Source organism: Leuciscus leuciscus (genome assembly GCF_965113295.1).
Source record: "Leuciscus leuciscus genome assembly, chromosome: 2".
Lineage (NCBI taxonomy): Eukaryota > Metazoa > Chordata > Actinopteri > Cypriniformes > Leuciscidae > Leuciscus > Leuciscus leuciscus.
In genome coordinates this window covers 2,161,745-2,183,115 of record NC_138726.1, presented here as the reverse complement: position 1 = coordinate 2,183,115, position 21,371 = coordinate 2,161,745, and the positions used below count along the sequence as shown (strand labels likewise).

The 21,371-nt window shown below is 39.3% G+C and overlaps 1 protein-coding gene and 1 long non-coding RNA gene across 2 annotated transcripts in view; one reads left to right on the top strand and one right to left on the bottom strand.

Moving 5' to 3' along the window:
- The window catches only part of LOC309492198, a 115,114-nt gene that overhangs the window by 42,470 nt on the left and 51,273 nt on the right, over positions 1 to 21,371 (bottom strand). The window lies entirely within an intron of this gene.
- The window catches only part of LOC309492112 (cadherin-1-like), a 143,405-nt gene continuing 138,046 nt past the window's right edge, over positions 16,013 to 21,371 (top strand). Inside the window, exons 1-4 of the mRNA XM_082160943.1 lie at positions 16,013 to 16,168; positions 17,541 to 17,655; positions 17,950 to 18,200; positions 19,029 to 19,169. Coding sequence (XP_082017069.1) covers positions 16,127 to 16,168; positions 17,541 to 17,655; positions 17,950 to 18,200; positions 19,029 to 19,169 — 549 coding nt within the window. The 5' untranslated portion in view covers positions 16,013 to 16,126. The remainder of the gene's footprint in view (positions 16,169 to 17,540; positions 17,656 to 17,949; positions 18,201 to 19,028; positions 19,170 to 21,371) is intronic.

Here is a 21,371-nt window from a genome sequence, read left to right as displayed (position 1 = left end):
CACCAATGTTGTTTTCGTCAACGATGACGATAACGAAATTATTTCGTTGACAGCACCTTTTTTTTATGACGATAACGCAACGATGACTAGCTAAAAATGGCTCTAAGGTGACTAAAACATGACGAGACGTTTTCGAGTTTTCATTGACGAGACGAGACGAGACGGAACGAAAATGATTATAAGTCTGACGTTCACAATGCATGTCATTTCTGCCTATTTTGCGTGAAATCTGTCTGTTTTGAGCTAAAAAAGTATCAGCAATGCTGCCGCTTCCTATCCTTGTTTTGGGACCGGGTACGCCCACCACCCGGCTGCCGCCATGCCGCGCACCAGATTCCACACAACAACAACACCTGCGGCTGCGGCTAGTCACTCGCCACACATCTTCGATATGAGGCGCCGGACTGGACAAAAGCGAAACGAACTGCGCGAGCGAGCGACAGTGCGCGAGAGAGACCGAGTGTGTCCGAGCATTAGTTTAGTAGGCTAATTGGTACAAAGTAATATATAATTATTATATAACTTAGATTATAACATACATTATAACATAAATTATTATTTAACTAATTATATAATAAAGCCACAATTGCCAAAGTAAGAATGTTTTTATTCCTGGCTTTTTTGGAGTAAAACACTGTTACCACTTTATCTGTGTCTAATGTTGTAGTAGCTCAAATTGAATTGAGTTACAACACTCGAATTGCAACACTTGCTACAACCTGTCAAACCTAAGCCCATTTCCAATACTTTTTAACCTAAATTAATTTGTTAAAGACTACTTTTCTTTTTTTTTTTTTTTTTTATTGACTAAAACTTGACTAAAACCTTTTTGCAATTTCGTCGACTAAAACTTGACTAAAACCTTTTTGCGTTTTCGTCGACTAAAACTTGACTAAAACTATGAAGTTTATAAGTGACTAAAATGTGACTAAAACTAAAAAGCATTTTCGTCCATAAGACTAAGACTAAAACTAAAAGGGCTGCCAAAAACAACACTGGCACACACCCATTGGCCCTCATTTATCAATCTTGCGTAGAAACGGGCGTATATGTTGGCGTAAGATTATGCTTACACTCCTCTCACCGCCTGATTTATGAAGCTGTGCGTACCTTTGAAATCCAGGTGTACGCAATACCTGCCTTTGATAAATGTTGCGGCTGAAAACGATCGTCATTAGAATAACACGCCCCTATATATTCAAGTCTCCGCTTCCCCCACGCCCTCATTTTACGCCATAGACACACGGAAGACGGCAAAGAAGAGAAACTTGGATGAGCAAATGACCTATCACAATGCATTATTTTACAGCACGTGTTTTGAAACAATTAGCATTTAATTTCGTATCATTTCACATGTATTGGGGTGTGCAATAGTGATGATGATGTGATGTGGAGTACCATTCATTCACATTAATAATTGCATGACAATTTGTAATATTCTTCTTATTATTATTATGGTTTTTATTATTAATGACGCTTATTGTTATTTAGAAGAAGAATGTCGTTATTATTATTATTATTATTTGTATTATTATTATTACATTTAAAAGAAGAAGAATGTCATTTTTATTATTTTGTCAGTCTGAATTATTTTTTGGTCATTGAAAGCCTTTCATTACTGAACCCAGTCCGTGCGCACCTGCCGGGCCTAACCATCGTTTCAAAGAATAGTACGACGGCGAGCGCGTCGAGTATAGAGTATTACCAACGCATTCTCATCCTAGGGCGTCATATTTGGGGAGGTGCGCGCGCAGTCTGCGGAGACTCGCGCTGCAGAGCCAGGCGAAAGTATAAACAAGGCTTGAAACGTCAGGTAAACCGCTCAGGCTCGCAACTGAAGGAATACATATGCCTACAAATCAAATGCTTTGGTAAAGTCACACAAATTAAACATTGAAGTCCATGTTGCACAAAAATAAACACTGAAGTTTATAATTACTATATTGTTTTTTACAGTGGGTCATAATATATCATATATTTTAGTTTGTCAGTGCGTTTTGTGGTGTTAGGAATTGTTTTTCTGCGCATTTCCACACTAACTCAAAACGTGCGTACACCACCTCCTGAGCTGGCGTAGGATTTGAGCGTGCCGTACGCCAACGTCCATATTGATAAATCTCAAAGTCACCGTGGTTTTGGGTGTACGCCAGGTGTACGCTGGAAATTTGGTGTACGCACTTTTGATAAATGAGGGCCATTATCTCTACCTCTCATTAGCATCAGCTGGCTCTCATTCACATCTCATCATCACACCTGTTCTCTATCTTTCTCTTTTGTCCACGCTATATCTAGCTCTCTCTTTCGTGTCTGTGTTGTCGGATTATTGTTTTACCTTGATGCATTTTGAAGACTGCTATCGTTACTTCTCAGAAGTTATTCCCTGTCCTGTCCTGTCCTGTCCTGTCCTGTCCTGTCCTGTCCTGTCCTGTCCTGTCCTGTCCTGTCCTGTCCTGTCCTGTCCTGGTTATCTATTGAGCCACAGTTACCTGCTGCTGTGTTTTACCACTTCTGTGCTGTATCCAGTTGCCTCCGTGGAGTATAGCAGAGGGCTCCTCATCTCACCTGTTGTCCAGACCACGCTGCTCAAGAGCCGCCCGGATCTACGGCTGATATCATCTAATTCTGTATTTTGAAAGAGCAGCGAAGTACCCCTTGGTTATCTTTTGTGTAGAGATTTTCTGTTTATCAGCCTGTGCGGCGTTGCCTAATTTCTCATTAAAAGACTGTACCTGCTTTCGTCTCTGGACCCCTCTGTTTCATGACAACTGTAAGATACTAAAAATAATAGAAAGCATTAGGGATGCACGATATATTGGCCACCATATCGGTATCGGCTGATATATGTTCATTTTTAATGTTATCGTTATCGGCCCGATAAGAAAATTTGGCCAATATATTAAAGCTGATAAATAATGTATTGTTTCCTTCTTCTGAGACACTTCAGATGCGCACTGTTCAACATGATGGGTTTGTAATTGCTTGAATATGATTGGAATCACTTCAAAAAAGGAAAATAGAGTAAAGTGCAACATGTGCAGCGCATGTCTGTCATATCGGCTACATAAAAGGATCATGAGAACATTATAATTGTGTGTTTAATGTTCATGGATTTTAATGGTGAAACTTGTGTTTTTGTAATCACCCACCCTTCACCTGAGTTCTTTGCTCAGAAGTATTCAATCTTGGAGAGCATCATGTAGACAAGACTGCATTCATCAAATACATCACTTGCTTCTTACACTTCATAATAAAAGAATAGCTGTCTCCTTCCTTTGGGTTCCTGCTCATGTAGGGGTGGAAGGAAATGAAGCTGTAGATATGCTTGCAAAAAACTCTATAAAGCATGAAACAGTAGATGTGCGCATACCAATATGTAGAGTAGGGGTAAAAACCATCATAAAGCAACATTCACTTAAAAAAATGGCAGGAATATTGGAACACAGCGGATACAGGACATCATTTATACAGTATTCAAAATCAAGTAGTCACAAGCATGAGGAAGGACAGAAGCCCAAGGGAGGAGATGTTAGTTTCACGTCTTAGAATGGGTCACACTGGTTTAAATACAACATTGTACAGAATAGGAAAACACCCCACTGGACTATGCACTTATTGTAATGTACAAGAGACAGTGAAGCATATATTGTTAGACTGCAACAAATATGAAGAAGATAGGGCAGAATTAAAGACACAAATGGATGAACAAAGCATTTCACTTGAGCATTTATTAGGGAAAACATCTGGGGAAATACACAAATTATACATTTTGTTTTTGAAAAACACTGGGCTAAGCGAAAGAATATAATAGTTTTTTTCTTCTTTTCTCTATCTCCTTTGATGTCATTATAATGCCCACACTCCAGTCTAGTAGGTGGTGGTAATGCACCTTTGAGATGAGTTGCCAACCGCAATTAAAACCTGAAAGAAGAAGAAGAAGAAGAAGAAGTTCTTTGCTCAGTGTTTCTAGTGCCATGATGACCAAGTCTAGGTCATTCTCTTGCTGTGCCTCTTTTGGAGTTATCTAAATCTAATTCGTGTACCTGGTAGGGATGGGCAAATGAAGTCTCATGAAACACTGAGGCTTTCCCCTGAATGTTTCGGGAAAAGATTCGAAGCATCAAGAGTGTCGAAAACAGCGCCATCTTGTGGCAGGTCAAATTTATAGCAGCCATGTGTATGAGCAGCTGAGTGCGCAGCGCCGTTGTTTTATCCATTAAGCACAAACAAAAGCCTGACAACGCTAAATGTTCAGTTTTCTGATGATATAATTCACATATTAAAGTGTGGCAATAAAATAAATGTAACAATTATATTAATACTAATTATAAAAATACCAACCATTTAGTTGATTGATGCAAGTAAATGTTGGTCTAATTATTTTATGGTTTCTATGCTGTTTATGTGTCAGAATATATGATCATGTAACATAGGCTAGGCTATAGGCTTATTTATATATAAAAAAAATTGTTTAGTAAATTGACTTAAACTTCCAAAAACCTGTAGAGTAGTGGTCTGGGTTCAAACACTCCGACACGCAAAGTGAAGCATTCACGTGACTGGAAAGAAAGTGAGGCTTCGTTTTTCGTTGATCACGTGTTTCTCTGAAAACAATACCAGAGCCCGTCTACGGAGAGCCTGGCCTCTCCCTATTAAGTCCTATTGTACTGAATTTTGGTTGTAGTTCCACCAGAGTTCCACTGGGGGCGATCGCCCATGAGTGCAAAATGAATGGGAGTCTATGGAGCTAGACGGCTAAATTTGTCTCTTTCACCCGATTGCCGTTGAGAAATCTCAGATTTGATTGTAGGTTTTGCAAGTTCAACATGGGTTATAGGTCGAAAGTTTAATGAACGAGTACTTATGTCCTTTCGATTTCTTACAGGTTGAGTTGTTGTTGCCCATAACACGCTAGCATTCTGCTAATGAACGCTGATTGTTCAGTGAAGGACTGATTACGACCAGAGATACGGCTTGATGGCATCGTGTGTGTGTGTGTGTGTGTGTGTGTGTGTATTTCCGGCGTGGTCTGTTAAAACAACAAAACAAAAACTCTTCTAGCACGTGTGTTTGCCTGTGTCAGCTGTGTTGTGTATTTACCTGTTGTGTGTTTACCTGTGTCAGCTGTGTTGTGTAGTTACCTGTGTCAGCTGTGTTGTGTGTTTACCTGTGTCAGCTGTGTTGTGTGTTTACCTGTGTTGGCTGTGTTGTGTGTTTACCTGTGTCAGCTGTGTTGTGTGTTTACCTGTGTCAGCTGTGTTGTGTGTTTACCTGTGTCAGCTGTGTTGTGTGTTTACCTGTGTCAGCTGTGTTGTGTGTTTACCTGTGTCAGCTGTGTTGTGTGTTTACCTGTGTCAGCTGTGTTGTGTGTTTACCTGTGTCAGCTGTGTTGTGTGTTTACCTGTGTCAGCTGTGTTGTGTGTTTACCTGTGTCAGCTGTGTTGTGTAGTTACCTGTGTCAGCTGTGTTGTGTGTTTACCTGTGTCGGCTGTGTTGTGTGTTTACCTGTGTCAGCTGTGTTGTGTGTTTACCTGTGTCAGCTGTGTTGTGTGTTTACCTGTGTCAGCTGTGTTGTGTGTTTACCTGTGTCAGCTGTGTTGTGTGTTTACCTGTGTCAGCTGTGTTGTGTAGTTACCTGTGTCAGCTGTGTTGTGTAGTTACCTGTGTCAGCTGTGTTGTGTAGTTACCTGTGTCAGCTGTGTTGTGTGTTTACCTGTGTCGGCTGTGTTGTGTGTTTACCTGTGTCAGCTGTGTTGTGTAGTTACCTGTGTCAGCTGTGTTGTGTAGTTACCTGTGTCAGCTGTGTTGTGTGTTTACCTGTGTCGGCTGTGTTGTGTGTTTACCTGTGTCAGCTGTGTTGTGTGTTTACCTGTGTCAGCTGTGTTGTGTGTTTACCTGTGTCGGCTGTGTTGTGTGTTTACCTGTGTCAGCTGTGTTGTGTGTTTACCTGTGTCAGCTGTGTTGTGTGTTTACCTGTGTCAGCTGTAGGGGTGCGCCGATCCGATATTCGGTATCGGTATTAGTCCGATACTGGCCAAAATCACTGGATCGGATATTGCATGAATCGCGGGAGTATAACCCGATCCGATACGATCACGTCCCTTAGTCCTAAATTGTCATACAAATGCTTAACAACACCTGAGAGACATACCGTAAAGAGAGATGAGCAACATGCATCACGCAGGGTTGCCAGATTTTCACATACAAATCCCGCCCAATTGCTTCTTAAAAATAGCCAATCGCGTTTCGGGGTGGGAGAGACCGCGGACTTGGCAACACTGGCATCACGTGAACGGTAGCTAGAGGTGAGTGAGGTAAGCCCTCTCAGCAATTAAGTTATCATGTCAGCTGTGTGGAGTTATTTCAAACTCAAGGACGACAAAACAAAAGCAGAGTGTAATTTATGCAATGCAAGCGTTTCGAGAGGTGGCAGCATCGTTGGAAGCTTCAACACCACAAACTTGATTAAACACTTGCAGAAGCATCATGGAAAGGAGTATGCTGAATTTATACAGGCGACGAGTGCCAAGAAGAAAAGTGTGACGCAACAACCAACATTGCAGGAAACAATTCAAAAGCGTGAGAAACTCCCCCCAGACAGCAACAAAGCAAAGCTGATAACGGAGAAAGTGACTGAATTCATTGTGCTGGATGACCAACCCCTTTCTGTTGTTGAGAATATGGGTTTTCGAGTATTTGGAGCCTCGCTACATGATGCCAAACCGGCATTTCATCTCCGACACGGCTGTCCCAAATAAGTACAAACAAGTGTGTGAATTCATTTCTAAATGTTTGGAAAATGTTGCCATGATTAGCTTCACAACTGACATTTGGAGCTCAGACGTGTGTCCTATGTCATTACTAAGCCTGACTGCACAGTGGATAGACTCGAGCTTTATTTTGCAAAAAGCAGTGCTGCAGGCTAAACACTTTCGTGGCTCACACACAGGAGAGTCCATCGCTGTAGCAACGGAGGAGATGTTAAATACATGGAAAATTGAGAAGAGTAAAGTCCATGTCATTTTAAAAGACAATGCTAGTAACATAATAAAAGCAATGGGTCGCCTTGGAGTTCCCAGTTTGGGATGCTTCGCGCATACTCTGCAACTTATTGTGAATGAGGGACTGCTAGCACAGCGCAGTGTTAGTGATGCACTGGCATCGGCAGAAAAATCGTGGGTCACTTCAATCACTCTCCACTTGCCTATTCACGCTTAGAGGACATTCAATTGGAGCTGAATATGCCGCCCAAGCGCCTTCAACAAGATGTACGAACGAGGTGGAACAGCACCTATTATATAGTCGAGAGCCTCATTGCACAGAAACGGGCTCTGGGTGCATACACAGCGGAATACGACCTGCCCACCACATTGACTGCAAACCAATGGGGGCTACTGGAAAAGACCATCGCAGTTCTAGCCCCTTTTGAGGAGCTGACAAGAGAGGTAAGCTCTTCATCTGCCTCTGCATCTGATGTCATCCCCATTGTCAGTGTCCTTAAACGGGTTCTCGCACCAGAAAACGAGGCCGACGAGGGAATTAAAACCATGAAAGGCACCCTCCTTCAAGCTGTGAACAGACGTTTCATAGACGTGGAATCTGAGCCATTATATTCAGTTGCAACGTTACTGGATCCTAGATATAAAGACAGGTATGGGGTCTCTGTTAACTTTTTTTAATATTGTGTGTGTGTGTGTGTGTGTGTGTGTGTGTGTGTGTGGGTGTGTGTGTGTGTGTGCGCTTGCATATCTGTGTGTGTGAGTGAGAGAGATTGACACACAAATGTGTCTGTGAAGGTTTTACTTTTGCACATGTAATGATTAGGTGTGTGTGTGTGTGTGTGTGTGTGTGTGTGTGTGTGTGTGTGTGTGTGTGTGTGTGTGTGTGTGTGTGTGAGTGAGAGAGATTGACACACAAATGTGTCTGTGAAGGTTTTACTTTTGCACATCTAATGATTAGGGGTGTGTGTGAGAGAGAGATTGACACTAATGTGTCTGTGAAGGTTTTACTTTTGCACATCTAATGATTACATAATATTGCACATAAGTATTTAATCTCAAGCATAAGCATAATTTTAAATGTTACATATGTGTATTTTTATTTATACAGGTACTTTGCAAATGCAGAAACCTCAAGCCATGTAAAGGATGCATTAATGGCAGAGGCAAGAAAGATGGAAGAAATGCTGAGGAGGACCATATCAGAAGCCTCAGAGCCAGCAGAGGGGACCTCATCTGAATCAGCAGCCTCAGAGCCAGCAAAGAAGACTCCACGGGTGGAAGCTGCAAGCAAGAACAGACTTGGGAGCATTTTTGATGAAATCCTGGAAGAAAGCACAGTAGAATCTGATCCTCAGTCAACCACCACAAATGCACGAGCTGAAATTCAAACCTACCTCCTCGAGCCAACTATTCCACGTTCGGACAATCCACTGCTGTACTGGTAAGTCAACCAACCGAGGCTGCCCTCCCTGACAGCCGTGGCAACTAAATTTCTCTCTGCACCTTCCACAAGTGTGGAGAGCGAGAGACTCTTCAGCACAGCCTCTATTATTATTGATGAAAGGAGGAGCAGCCTGACAGCTGAGAAGGCTGAAATGCTAATTTTTCTAAAGAAGAATTTGCCTCTCATGTTAAAGTGAACACACTTATTGGAAGTCAAAGATGGACTGTAAAAACATGAGTCAGTGGTTTTTGTGACCGTTTTAAAGGTCAGGCAGTTACTGCGGTTTCTTTTAGTCTTATTGGAAAACTTGAACCAAATATTTTTGTTAACATTGCAAGTATCTTTTCATACATGGAGTTGTATTCATTCTAATGATTAGTTTTATACAGGTGTTTTACAGTTCAACCTCAGATGTTACATGTGAAAAAACTTTACAGCTTGCTCTGTCTACCCTAGATTTCCCCCCCCCTTTTTTAGGTGTAATGGCTTAGAGTCTAATATGTGAGTGCCTTATTGGACTGCGTTCTATTGCACATTTTATAATGGAGATACCTTTATTTTTATGTTGTTATTATGACTACATAAGAGTTTTGTGTTACATCCAGTTTTTGGCACTGGAATTATAATTTTTGTTTTATTTGCACAGTTGCACTTTAAATTTCATGAATTGAATGGTGCTGAATAATTAAAAATGCTGCTACAAGTTCTTAAGCAGCAGTATTGCACAACTGAGTCATGTTGTGGGCTACTTATTTCTTCCTTTAGGAAAGTAGAACATTTATTGCACTGTTTGAGCATGATGCTTTTTAGATGGCTAGGTTAAGCACAGTGCATCCTCCTGACAAATGTGTTATTAACAGCTTAATTAAGAAAAAAAAATAGGGTATTGTATCGGTATCGACAGATACTCAAGTGTGTGGTATCGGTATCGGTATCGGTATCGGACATGAAAAAGTGGTATCGAGCCACCCCTAGTGTTTACCTGTGTCAGCTGTGTTGTGTGTTTACCCGTGTCAGCTGTGTTGTGTGTTTACCTGTGTCAGCTGTGTTGTGTGTTTCCCTGTGTCAGCTGTGTTGTGTGTTTACCTGTGTCAGCTGTGTTGTGTGTTTACCTGTGTCAGCTGTGTTGTGTGTTTCCCTGTGTCGGCTGTGTTGTGTGTTTCCCTGTGTCAGCTGTGTTGTGTGTTTACCTGTGTCAGCTGTGTTGTGTAGTTACCTGTGTCAGCTGTGTTGTGTGTTTACCTGTGTCAGCTGTGTTGTGTGTTTACCTGTGTCAGCTGTGTTGTGTGTTTACCTGTGTCGGCTGTGTTGTGTGTTTACCTGTGTCGGCTGTGTTGTGTGTTTACCTGTGTCTGCTGTGTTGTGTGTTTACCTGTGTCAGCTGTGTTGTGTATTTACCTGTGTCAGCTGTGTTGTGTGTTTACCTGTGTCAGCTGTGTTGTGTGTTTACCTGTGTCAGCTGTGTTGTGTGTTTACCTGTGTCGGCTGTGTTGTGTAGTTACCTGTGTCAGCTGTGTTGTCGATGCCTCGAGAGAAAAGAAAGTGCCAAAGTGACTGAAGGATTGCCGTAAAGCAGTATCTCTGGTCGTACGATGTGTATGACGTCATTGATATTTTAAAAGACTTTTTAAAGCAAATAAGTGACTCTAAAAAATCTCCAGCAATGTGTAATTTCTTTGCATCTGCTTTCGAATACAACATTCAAATTACTAGACAAAAAATTATATCCTGAGAAAAGTGGATTTTGAGAGGTATAGCGCCATAGACCTCCATTCATTCTGCACTCGTCCTGTGAGCGCCCTCATGTGGAGACAGAGTGGAACTGCAACCAGTTCAGAAGCCGGAAGTTTACTGAGAGTGGAAGTTCTCCCCTTATTAGACATTCTCTGACAATACGCGTTCCGGCACGGAGCTTCATGAGAAATTGCGCTGCATACTCGATAGGCGCTTTGAAGCTTCAGTGTCACATGTAACATCACTAGTCAAGTCAAGTCAAGTATATTTGTATAGCGCTTTTCACAATACAGATTGTATCAAATCAGCTTCACAGTATTAAATTAAAATAATACAACAAGATTTGTTTCTAGTGGAATTTATTGATTGATAAAATTAAATTAAATATCCCCAAAAATATCCCCAACTGAGCAAGCCAAAGGAAACAGTGGCAAGGAACCGAAAAACTCCATCAAGTGACCTAATGGTGTCCTAAAGCTCCATCAGGTGACCTAATGGAGAAAAAAAAAAACCTTGGGAGAACCCAGGCTCAGTCGGGGGCCAGTTCTCCTCTGGCATTTATGAACTAGAGGCCGGATTGTAGTTTGAACTGTAAGGTTAAAAATATTATATGAATGCCTGGCTGAAGAGATGCGACTTTAATCTAGTTTTAAACTGGGAGAGCGAGTCTGAGCAACGAACAGTATCAGGAAGACTATTCCAGAGTTTTGGAGCTAAATGTGAAAATGCTCTCCCTCCTTTGGTGGTTCTGGATATCCTAGGTATGACCAAAAGCCTTGAATTTAGTGATCTTAAAGAGCGTGATGGATTATAGGGCGATAGAAGATCCGTTAAATAGACTGGAGCTAAGCCGTTTAGGGCTTTATAAGTCAGTAGCAATACCTTGTACATACTAGTACCTGGTATGGTTCCTTTGTTTTGTTTTATTGACTTTTGCTCTTTGAAATTTTTTGGAGTACTCACTCACAGATCTATTTGTGAACTTTTTTTAAAATTCCTTCTGGATTTACTTTGTGGACTTTTTGGATTTACTTTTTGGAACTGTTGTCTTACTATTTGTGTACATTTTTTGGAGTTCATTTTTTTGAATATATCCCAGGAAAGTTTGGACTTTCCTTTTCATCAAATAAAAGATTTGAAGATATTTCCCAGAACTGTCATCTGGTTTTCTGCATTTGGTTTCAGTTTTTTGACTGTGTTCAAGTTTTCACACTAGTCCTAACCCTGTGTTTCTGACATTTATGATTATTATAAATTTATAAAAACAGCTGTGCTGCCTACACTGTAAAACAATTTTTTTTTAAAGTTGTGTCCTTAATTTTTTAAAGTTCAATCAACTTGGATGTTTAATTCATTACAACTTGAATTCATCAAACTGAAAAAATAGTTGAATCTTGTATAAATAAATAAAAAAAAGTTGAAAATTGCTTTATATGAAAAACTTATTTTGATGAGTTAAAGTAATGAAAAAACATATCTTGTCATAACTTATTGATCATATTTTTTTTTTACAGTGTAATAGTTTTATGTAAACCGTGATACACTTTATAAATTCAATTTTTAAATAGAATTTAGCAGTTATTTTAAATTGCGATAATATTTCACAATATTACAGTTTTACTGTATTTGATCAAATTAATGCAGCCTTGGTGAGCAGAAGAGACTGCTTTCAAAAACATTTAAAAGGTCCTAAACCTTTGAACATAGTTTACATTTGATCCAGCCTTCTTACTGATGACACTACATTAATCTAAAGCATAAAATACACTAACACAATTACAATAAGGTTTTATTAGTTACCTACTTTAGTCAACATGAACTAACAATGAACTGCACTTCTACAGCATTCATTAGTCTTACTTCATGGTAATTTCAACATTTGCTAATACATCATTAAAATCAAAAGTTGTATTTGTTAACATTAGTTACTGTGAACTAACATGAACAAACAACGAATGACACATGCCAACATTAACACAGATTGATAAATACTGTTACAAATGTATTGCTCAGTGGTAGTTCATGTTAGTTAATACATTAATGTTAATGAATGAGAACTTATAAGTGCTATACCTAAAAATCTGTATTTCTGTGTGTGTAATTCTTATTTCTACCACCAGAGGCCACAGGAACTCAGTGGTGAAGCATCTCTCTCTCTTAACAACAGAAGAATTATGAGCTTATGAGCCCATACTCAATAACTGAGGCTGAGAAACTGAGTAACACCACTGATGATGGTTTGGTATCATTACAGACCAAGTACAATTGCAAGTAAAAATCTGGTCCAAATTTAATTTCAAAATCCAGTTTAAGAAATTCCCATTGTGTTAAAGTAACCCTTATTTGAAGTCTTACAGGGTTAAAACAGTTTGTTCCCCCTGTTTTCGCATGTTTCTCCATGCTGACACTGGAGAAGTGTTGACTTCCTCAGAACCATCTGGTCTTGGAGAAAACCACATAAATCAAATGTTAAAAAATTCTGACCACAGTTGCATCTGAACAATCTGTTTAGTGTTTAAATTCCTCTTTTCAACCATCTAGTTTCAACAGCAGTTCCTCAATCTATTTTAATATAGTCCTTCTTTGCAAAAAACAAAACAAAAACAAAACTACGGCTGTAATTAAATTGCTTGTTATAATAATTCAATCCTAATTCATCTACTTTATTCACTTACTTATTCACTTAAGATGTGGTCCAAAACGCAGAGAGAAAAAAACTAGGGATGCACCGATATAAATATTTTGTCCGATTCTGATAATTCTTTATATGTGAAAGCCAATAACTGCTATATATTGGCCTATAAATATAAATAAAATTAGGTTACACTTTATTTTAAGGTGTCATTGTGACAAAGTAATTATATATTTAAGTACTGAGTAGTATTGAGAAACTACATGTACTTACTATAGGGTTAGGGTAGGATAAGGATGTAATTATGCATAATTTACTGTTATCACTATGGTAAGTACATGTAACATGTAACAAGGACACTGTAAAATAAAGTCTTACCAAAAATGTTATATAATTTTTGAGAGCCTGATTTCCCAAAAAAATCTCACCGTTAAATACATGTCCCAAACACACAATTATGATGTTCTCATTATAATTTTATGTAGCCGATATGACAGACTTGCAGACGTTGGACTGTATTTTCCTTTTTTGAAGTGATTCCAATCATATTTCAAGCAATTCAAAACCATCTTGTTGAACAGTGCCGCATCTGAAGTGTCTCAGATGAAGGAAATAATACATCATTTATCGTGTTTAAAGGGTTAGTTCACCCAAAAATGAGAGTTCTGTCAGTAATTTCTCACCCTCATGTTGTTCCAACCCCGTAAGACTTTCGTTCATCTTCGGAAATCTGAGAGCTGTCTCACTCCTCCATATAGGCTTCTATGTAATTGAAACTTGCCGGCCCAGAAAGTTAGTAAAGACAATGTTTAAAATAGTTTAAAATAGTTAAATAGATGTTTGTATATTTTGGGTATCCCATACTTTCAATTATTCATTCATTAAGGGACCCGGTATCTTTGAGACTGCAAGTCCCGAATGTGCGCTCACGGACACAAACTAGAGGATGCAATGCTCATGAAAATGCAATGGGTCTCATTTATGAAACATTCGTAAATATACGAGTAAATATGTGAGTGATTTGCGGGTCGTCTCCGCCCTGGCCGCCTGAATGGTCGTCTCCGCCCTGGCCGCCTGAATGGTCGACTCCGCCCTGGGGGTCGTCGCCGCCTGAGGGGTCGTCTCCGCCCTGGCCGCCTGAAGGGTCGTCTCCGCCCTGGCCGCCTGAAGGGTCGTCTCCACCTGAAGAGTCTTCTCGGCCCTGGTCGCCTGCACTGCCTGCTCCGCCCTGGCCTCCCGTTCTACTGCAGTCTCCAGGCCCTCTTCCGCTCCACGAGCCTGGCCCTCCATCCCGCTCCCCGGGTCCGCCTCCGCTCCACCACCCTCCTGAACTATTTCCTGAGGAGCGTCTGGAATCCGCTCCTTAAGTGGGGGGCTATGTCATGATTCCTGTACTGTTTCCCTTGTCTATTATGGACTTTTGTTATTTCCTGTCCTGTGCCATGTTTTGTAGTCCTTTGTAGTTTTTCTTGTTTATTAGTCTCCCCAGGTGTTTCTGATTAACCACACCCCCTTGTTATCTTGTTTAGCTTGTTTGCCTGTGTATATAAACGTCTGTGCTTCAGTGGTTGTTTGTCGGTCATTGTAGCTGTTTCCCTGTTCATGTCCTGAGTTCCGTGTTCAGTTGTCTGCCTGGATTACCTGTTTGTGTTATTAAATGTAATGCTTGCATATGGATTCTCTCTCTGCTTCATTCCTGCCTCATCGTAACACTACCCATGCATATCATATGCACGTAAAAACTAATTTTCACGTATAAATTGCACGATAAACACAATGCGTGCTATAGAGACGCATTTAGTGTGAACGTGTTGAACTATTTTTCCCATAAGTGGCGGCTCTCTTTTTACTCATAACAAACGGTGTAATTTTTTTAATAATCGCAAGCTGCAACTCTCAGTGATAGTCACGGCGCGGATCCACTTTTGCGACACGACTGAAGCGTGGTGTCGCGACGCCTCCCCTCATTTGTACGTTGATGGGCATTCCTCAAGTTTACCGCTATGGGGCGTGGTTTTGAGCCAGCGGCTCATGATTCGCCCAGTCTCCATGTGCTCTGCTTCTATTGGATAGTTGCGTCGCGTTCAACGGATTAATTTGCATAAAGATGGGCATCGGCCTGCCTTCCCGGGATGCTTTGTGGGCGCGTTAAAGTTGCTTGACGTCACCCATAGGAATAAAGTGCGGCGTGACAGAAGTGTCGCACGGACAAGTGGATCCGTACCGTCAGAAATCAGAAGGTCTCCTTAATGATGTGCCTCATGCTTCATTCATTAGTGCCTTCAGTTTGATCTATCCTGGACAGAGATTTGAGGTAACATCAGACTCCACATTAATCAATACTAGAAAAAATATTTTCAGAATCATACAGAATAAATAAAGTATAACATTTTATTTGTCAGGTAGAAATGGATCATGCCAATTACAGAATTAAAATCCAGTTCAGAAATAATAAATAGGCTACATAACATAAATTGCTCAAAGATGACCTTAAGAGTATAAGAAATGTACCTGACAGAGACACACAGTGGTGTGTGAGTGTGTTTCGAGTGTAAGACACGGACTCGGCACTGCGTGGGGGTTTTCTGGTTACAGGTTCCCAAGATTGCTCTGCCAATCACCCTTATATACACAGACCAGAACAAAAGATTTGTACAAATATATTGTGTATATAATATTGTATTATATTATATTGTTATATAAATACATTGTGAGTTGTTTTGGGTCTATTCATGTTGGTTTCGGGGAAGAGGGGAGAATGATCAGATATCTTGAAGAGACTCCACCCAAAAAAAAAAAAAAATCAATCTTTCTCATAATACCAATGACTGCAATGAAATGACCATTTTACCAATCGCACTGAGACATTTAAAATGATACCAAACATAAAAATTAAAAAACAATCGATTCAAAAGATACATAATATGTGGTATATAGACCTTCTAAGTGAAGTTTTAGTGACTTAAATCAGGGAAAGGGGGATGCAGAGATACAGAAGGAGAAGAGTTTGGGCAAGACAATGTCCTGTGATCTTTCTTGGAGGTCTTCTCTCCTGCGTGCCTTTTATTGCGGGGTGCGTTTTATCTCAGCTTTTGTCTCAGCAGGAAAATCAAGTCTTACACCTCATTGGTTCCAGTCAAGTTATATTATTTTTCTTGCCACACTGCATCACTCCGTATGCCACACCCTTAGGAAAACTCCCCTATAAAGTTAACAAACGCCCCGTCTGTATGCATGTTGGGGAACGCAAGCGATGAAATAGCTCCACAATCTTAAAAACCAACAAGAAAGGAATCCCTGAAGGACTTTTGAGAGACAATGAAAACTGTGCGATTGGCAGTTGTTGTTTTCCTTTGCAAGGTAGGCTTTTATATACTGGATTATATAGGATACCTTTATATAGGATTTATATATCAGGAGTGAGAGTGAGAAATAAAACGCTAAACATTTTTACATCTACAACTAAAATTGAATATCAAATGTGTTGCTGTTGGCTCTGTGTAGTTTTTATATTATCAGTAATTAGAGTTTGGGAAAGTAAAATTTCAGTCACTCATATGTTTCAGGGGTTGATCCCCCCCCCCCCCCCCCCCCCCCATTTTTTTTTTTTCCATTTATTATATAGAAGTCATTAATACAGTTTAATATTTAAACTGAACATTTTTTACAAGTCTTTTCAAATGCCTAATAATGCCCGATTTCCCCTTGTGCTTTCAATCTAAAACCATGAGAATCTAATTAAAAAAAGATTTATTATATACACAGTAGAGTGGGGCATTTTGAATTATGTCTGATTGTGTTTATTAAGTGTTTTGTAAAAAAAAGTTTGCTTTACAATTGCAAACTGAGTGCAAACAGGGTGATATGCTAGTAGTTATTCACACTTGGCCTGCAAATTAGGTTCCACTGGGACAAGAGTACCCATATGTGAAAAGAAACACAATTTTAAAATTTAATGTTATTGATTTATTTTAGGTTTCTTATTTGAATTTATCTGCAGCATGTAATACAGTGTTTTTTTTTAATTTTTTGTTTTTTTTTGGATTGCTAATAATGCATTGGTAAAAAGTGAAGTGACACTGTCAAAACTTTTCACACAGTCAGCGAAACCGAAGTATTTGCGGACCAGCTTTTTCATTTAAAAATAATAATAATTCAGCAGTTGCTAGGACACATTTCTCAATAGTTAGTTCACTTTTTCAACACCTTACCAATTGGCACAACAGCTAATGCCACAGGGATGCTATAGGGAAGAATCATATCGCCTCCATAACTAGAATATGCCAACTACACATTTTCTGGGCCTAAGCCTGGAAATATCAGGTACATTGCATAAAGGGATTTAATATGTTTCAAATTAGGTATTTTTATGTGGATTTGCGGAAGAGTGTTCATGTGAACTACCAAAATATGTCATAAATGTCTCAAATCAACTCATTCTTTCAAAACACTAGCAAAGGTAGTAAGGTCAATAAAGTGAAAAGGTGTTATTCATATTTTTTAAGAAATCTGTGCAGTGGTTTCAGAAAATTTGGAGACTTGAGATTAACCGATCGGCCAAGATTCCTGTTGGTAAAGCAGACTGTGGCTTTAAACAGAACAAAAAAATAAAATAAAAAAGATTTACTTTTAAAAAGTGGTGTCAGTATTGACTGATGCTTGCTAGCAATTGAAAAATGGGAAATATCAAGTGTTTATATTACATAAAGGGATTTAATATGTTTCAAATTAGGTGTTTGTATGTGGATTTGCGGAGGAGTTTTCATGTACTCCAGGCTTTGAGTCGGAGTCGCTGGTTTTTAAAGTGCACAGAGATGACCTTCACCAAGGAAAAAGACTAGGAAGAGGTAAGCTGTGTTCTCCTTAAATAAAACACTGAGGCAACTGAACTTTTGGAGTTTTTGTTTATATATTTTTAGTATTTGGCAAATGAATGCCTTACCCAATGCAATCAGATATCTAAATGAACTAAATCACAACGTTGACCTACTGGTCCTTTTGACAACACTATTTCAGATCATCATCACACCTGGAGGGTGTTCCCATAGCATCTGCTACTGACACAGTGTCTTGTTCCCCACTCCAGGTTCACATCCGTGACAAGATGCTTTATTGTGCCAATTGAATCTCTTTTTTGACAGTCATTTTTAATGCATGCGATGGAAAAACAAGAACGCTCTTCCAGTCCTCTGACAAGGGTTTTGATGTGGACACGGATGGGACTGTAACACTGAAGAGACGAGTGACTCTTCATGAAGGCCACAAGGTGTTTTCTGTGGACGCTTGGGACTCCAGTGGAAAGAAGCACACGGTATCTGTCAGAGTTGAGCGTGTCCATCATCATCATGAGGACCATCACATGGACACGGTCATGAACATCTCCTCTCCACAGGTACAAACAAGTTCCTTCCAGAAACTGCTGTCAGTACAAGCCTGATCTCTATTGGACACTTCAGTTTTTATGTGTGGTTTATGGTTCTGTAAATACACAATTCAATTTCTGTACATGTTTAGGACTAATTATTGGAGGCCTGTGTTAAATGAAATTTCCAGTCCCTACTGATGAATATAATTTGTTACTGCTCTCTCTGATTGGTCTCAAACACACAATGAGTCTGCTGATATGTTTCATTTATGCAATGCTAAAGACTAAACCTAAGATTACCTAAACTTTTACACTCTTTTATATTAAACTCCATGTGGCCGGGTATGTTGTTATGGGAAGAAGTAGGTGGGAACGGGTGAGCGTTTCACAAAACTTTAATAATCACGAAATAAATGGACAAAAAACGAAAGTAAGAGCCCCTCACGGACGACTACCGCCTACACATAAATAAAACATAATGTAAAATAGTCCAGGCCTGGTCCTCTCTCATCCTTCACTGTCGTCGCTCCTCCTTTTCTGCTTCCGAAGCTCTTTCGTGAGATACGCGCCATTCTCACGGCCCTCAGCCTCGTCCTGCTTGCCTACTCCATTTAATAAAAGGGAAAATGTACAGAGGTCTCGAATCGACATAAACTAGTTTATTGAATAGGGACCCCAACAAATTGACCCTCCCCATATATTAATACTGTTTTCCCCAAACAGATTTTTATAGTCAATAGCTGTAGTAAACATTTTGAGATGCAAAAATTATCCAGATATTTGATGGATTGTGTGCTGTGTTTAATTGTAAACAAAAATATTTCGTTGCTCATTGTCTTTTACTTACATTTTCAGATTGAATCTCCCGCTGATGATCTGGTTCTGATGTTTCCAAAGTCTTCAACGGGTCTGAAGAGAACAAAGAGAGGTTTGGTTATTCCTCCATTCAATGTACTTGAGGATGGCAAAGGTCCTTTCCCACAGAAACTGGTCCAGGTGAGAGAAAGTCATGAAGGGAATGTTCAAAACAAGAAAGAGGTTTGTCTGTTATTGACTTTGTTCTCTTATTGCTTTCTGTATTTAGATAAAGTCGGACTTTGATAAGGAGGCTCAGATAGAATACAGGATCACAGGTGAAGGAGCGGATCTGGAGCCTAAGGGGACTTTTACTATAGAAAGATTATCAGGGAATCTGTTTGTGACTCTGCCACTCGACAGAGAAAAAAAAGCTTCATACAGAGTAAGTTGATTTTTAGTCTCTAACTTTTAAAATCAGCAGATACTTCTAAGTGTATTCCAGTGTTGGATTTTCTGCTCATTCTTAATTCTTTCAAAGCTGTCAAAGTTCAAAGTTAATCAGATAAAAAGTCCCCGGAAAACGGCTTTTCTTTTCATGTGTTTACAGAGAGGATGGATTCTTTGAAATGTGTATATCTAGTCAAAATTAAGTCAGTTTACTTCAAATACACTTGCATATTGATGTGTTAAAGCTAACAGACATGTACTAAAAGATAACACTCTTAATTTATTTAATTGTGTTTTTTCAAAACAACCTCAGATATTTGTCTCTTAACATGCCTGTATCTCTTCTCCTGTCTTTAGCTTATAGCTCATGCGACTGGAGTTGATGGGAATTTTGTAGAAGCGCCAATGGAAATTATTGTAAATGTGCTGGACCAAAATGATAATAAGCCTGTTTTTACACAAAATCAATTCAATGGAAGTGTTCCTGAAGCTGCTGATATAGGTAGGTGTATGATGCAGTTTCTCAATTCAATGGTTTTTTTTAGCATTTTTTTTTCCCCCAAATGCCTCTTCAGTTTCACAGAATCAGTCTTTCTTCTTCTCTCACTGAAGGTCATGAGTTTATGACAGTCACAGCCACTGATGCAGATGATCCAGAGACTGACAATGGTGTTATCAGTTACTCAATCGTCAAGCAAGATCCAGAATTGCCAAAACCAAACCTGTTTACAATCAACCCTGTTACTGGAGGAATTCGTGTGAATGCTTCAGGCTTGGACAAAGAGGTGAGAAATGATGAATGGATCTCACATTGGTGAAGAATAATTTCATGCAAACAAACTCACCTGAACTTTTCTTTTCAGAAATGGCCCACATACACTTTGTTAATTACGGCTACTGACAGGGCTGGAGAAGGTTTTTCATCCACTGGCACAGCTGTTATTACTGTGACTGGAAAATCAGAGAAGATAATGTAAGAAATATTAGAAAATGTCATTATCCCATTTGAAAATTCTGACTACTTTATTTAGAGATTTCCAGATCTTAAAGCGAACAGTAAAATCCTATAGATTTGCATTGATGAACTTTTCAAATACTAATTTGAGCTGTCTTTCATGTCTTGCGCTTGAAATGACAAATTCCCTCAACATTATGTCAAAAAATGCCAGTCTCTGCGAGTGTCCATAGTCGGTTATGTCTTAGGCGAATGTAAAAAGTTAAAGGGATAGTTCACTTTGAAATTAAATTTTGGTATGTTTTAGCTTACCTCAAGGGCATCCAAGATGTAGGTGTCTTTTTTTCCGCAGTAGTTTCAATTTTGATATTTTTAGGTCAAAACGTTCTTGTCTGTCAGTCATATAATGCAGGTCTATGGTCACCACCTCAAAGAGTATGCACAGAGAAGTCCAAATTAAACAATTCCCCATCGTAAGTACACATTGATGGCCTAAGACAGTGGTTCCCAACCTTTTTTTGTCTGAGCCCCCCTTTTTCCCAAGAAAATATTTTAGGGCCCCCCTTCACATTTAATGATATTTTCGCTCTTGTAAGCTTGCAGCAAGGATGACAAAATATGTTGTTTTCAAACAAACGGTATGTTTACTATAAACAGATATGTTTATGCACAAATAATAGCCTATAATATTGAAAATACAATAACAAAAATTTAAATAACTTTGTAATTTAAAAATGTAAGCCTAGGAGTAGCCTATAAATTTGCCCTATTTTAAATGCAATTACAAAAATATCAGTATTCACACTTGTGTGTAGGTAAAAAAAGAATGAATATAGGCTATTACTAAATGACTTCTGTCTGGGGCCTCAATACTTGCATGTTATTTGTGAGGCTTTATCAATGTGAGGCTTTATTTTTTAGGCTTTTGGCGCTATAGCGAGCGATAATAAACTTGCGTTTATTAACAGAATAATGCGTCTTTCGGAAGAATATTGTAG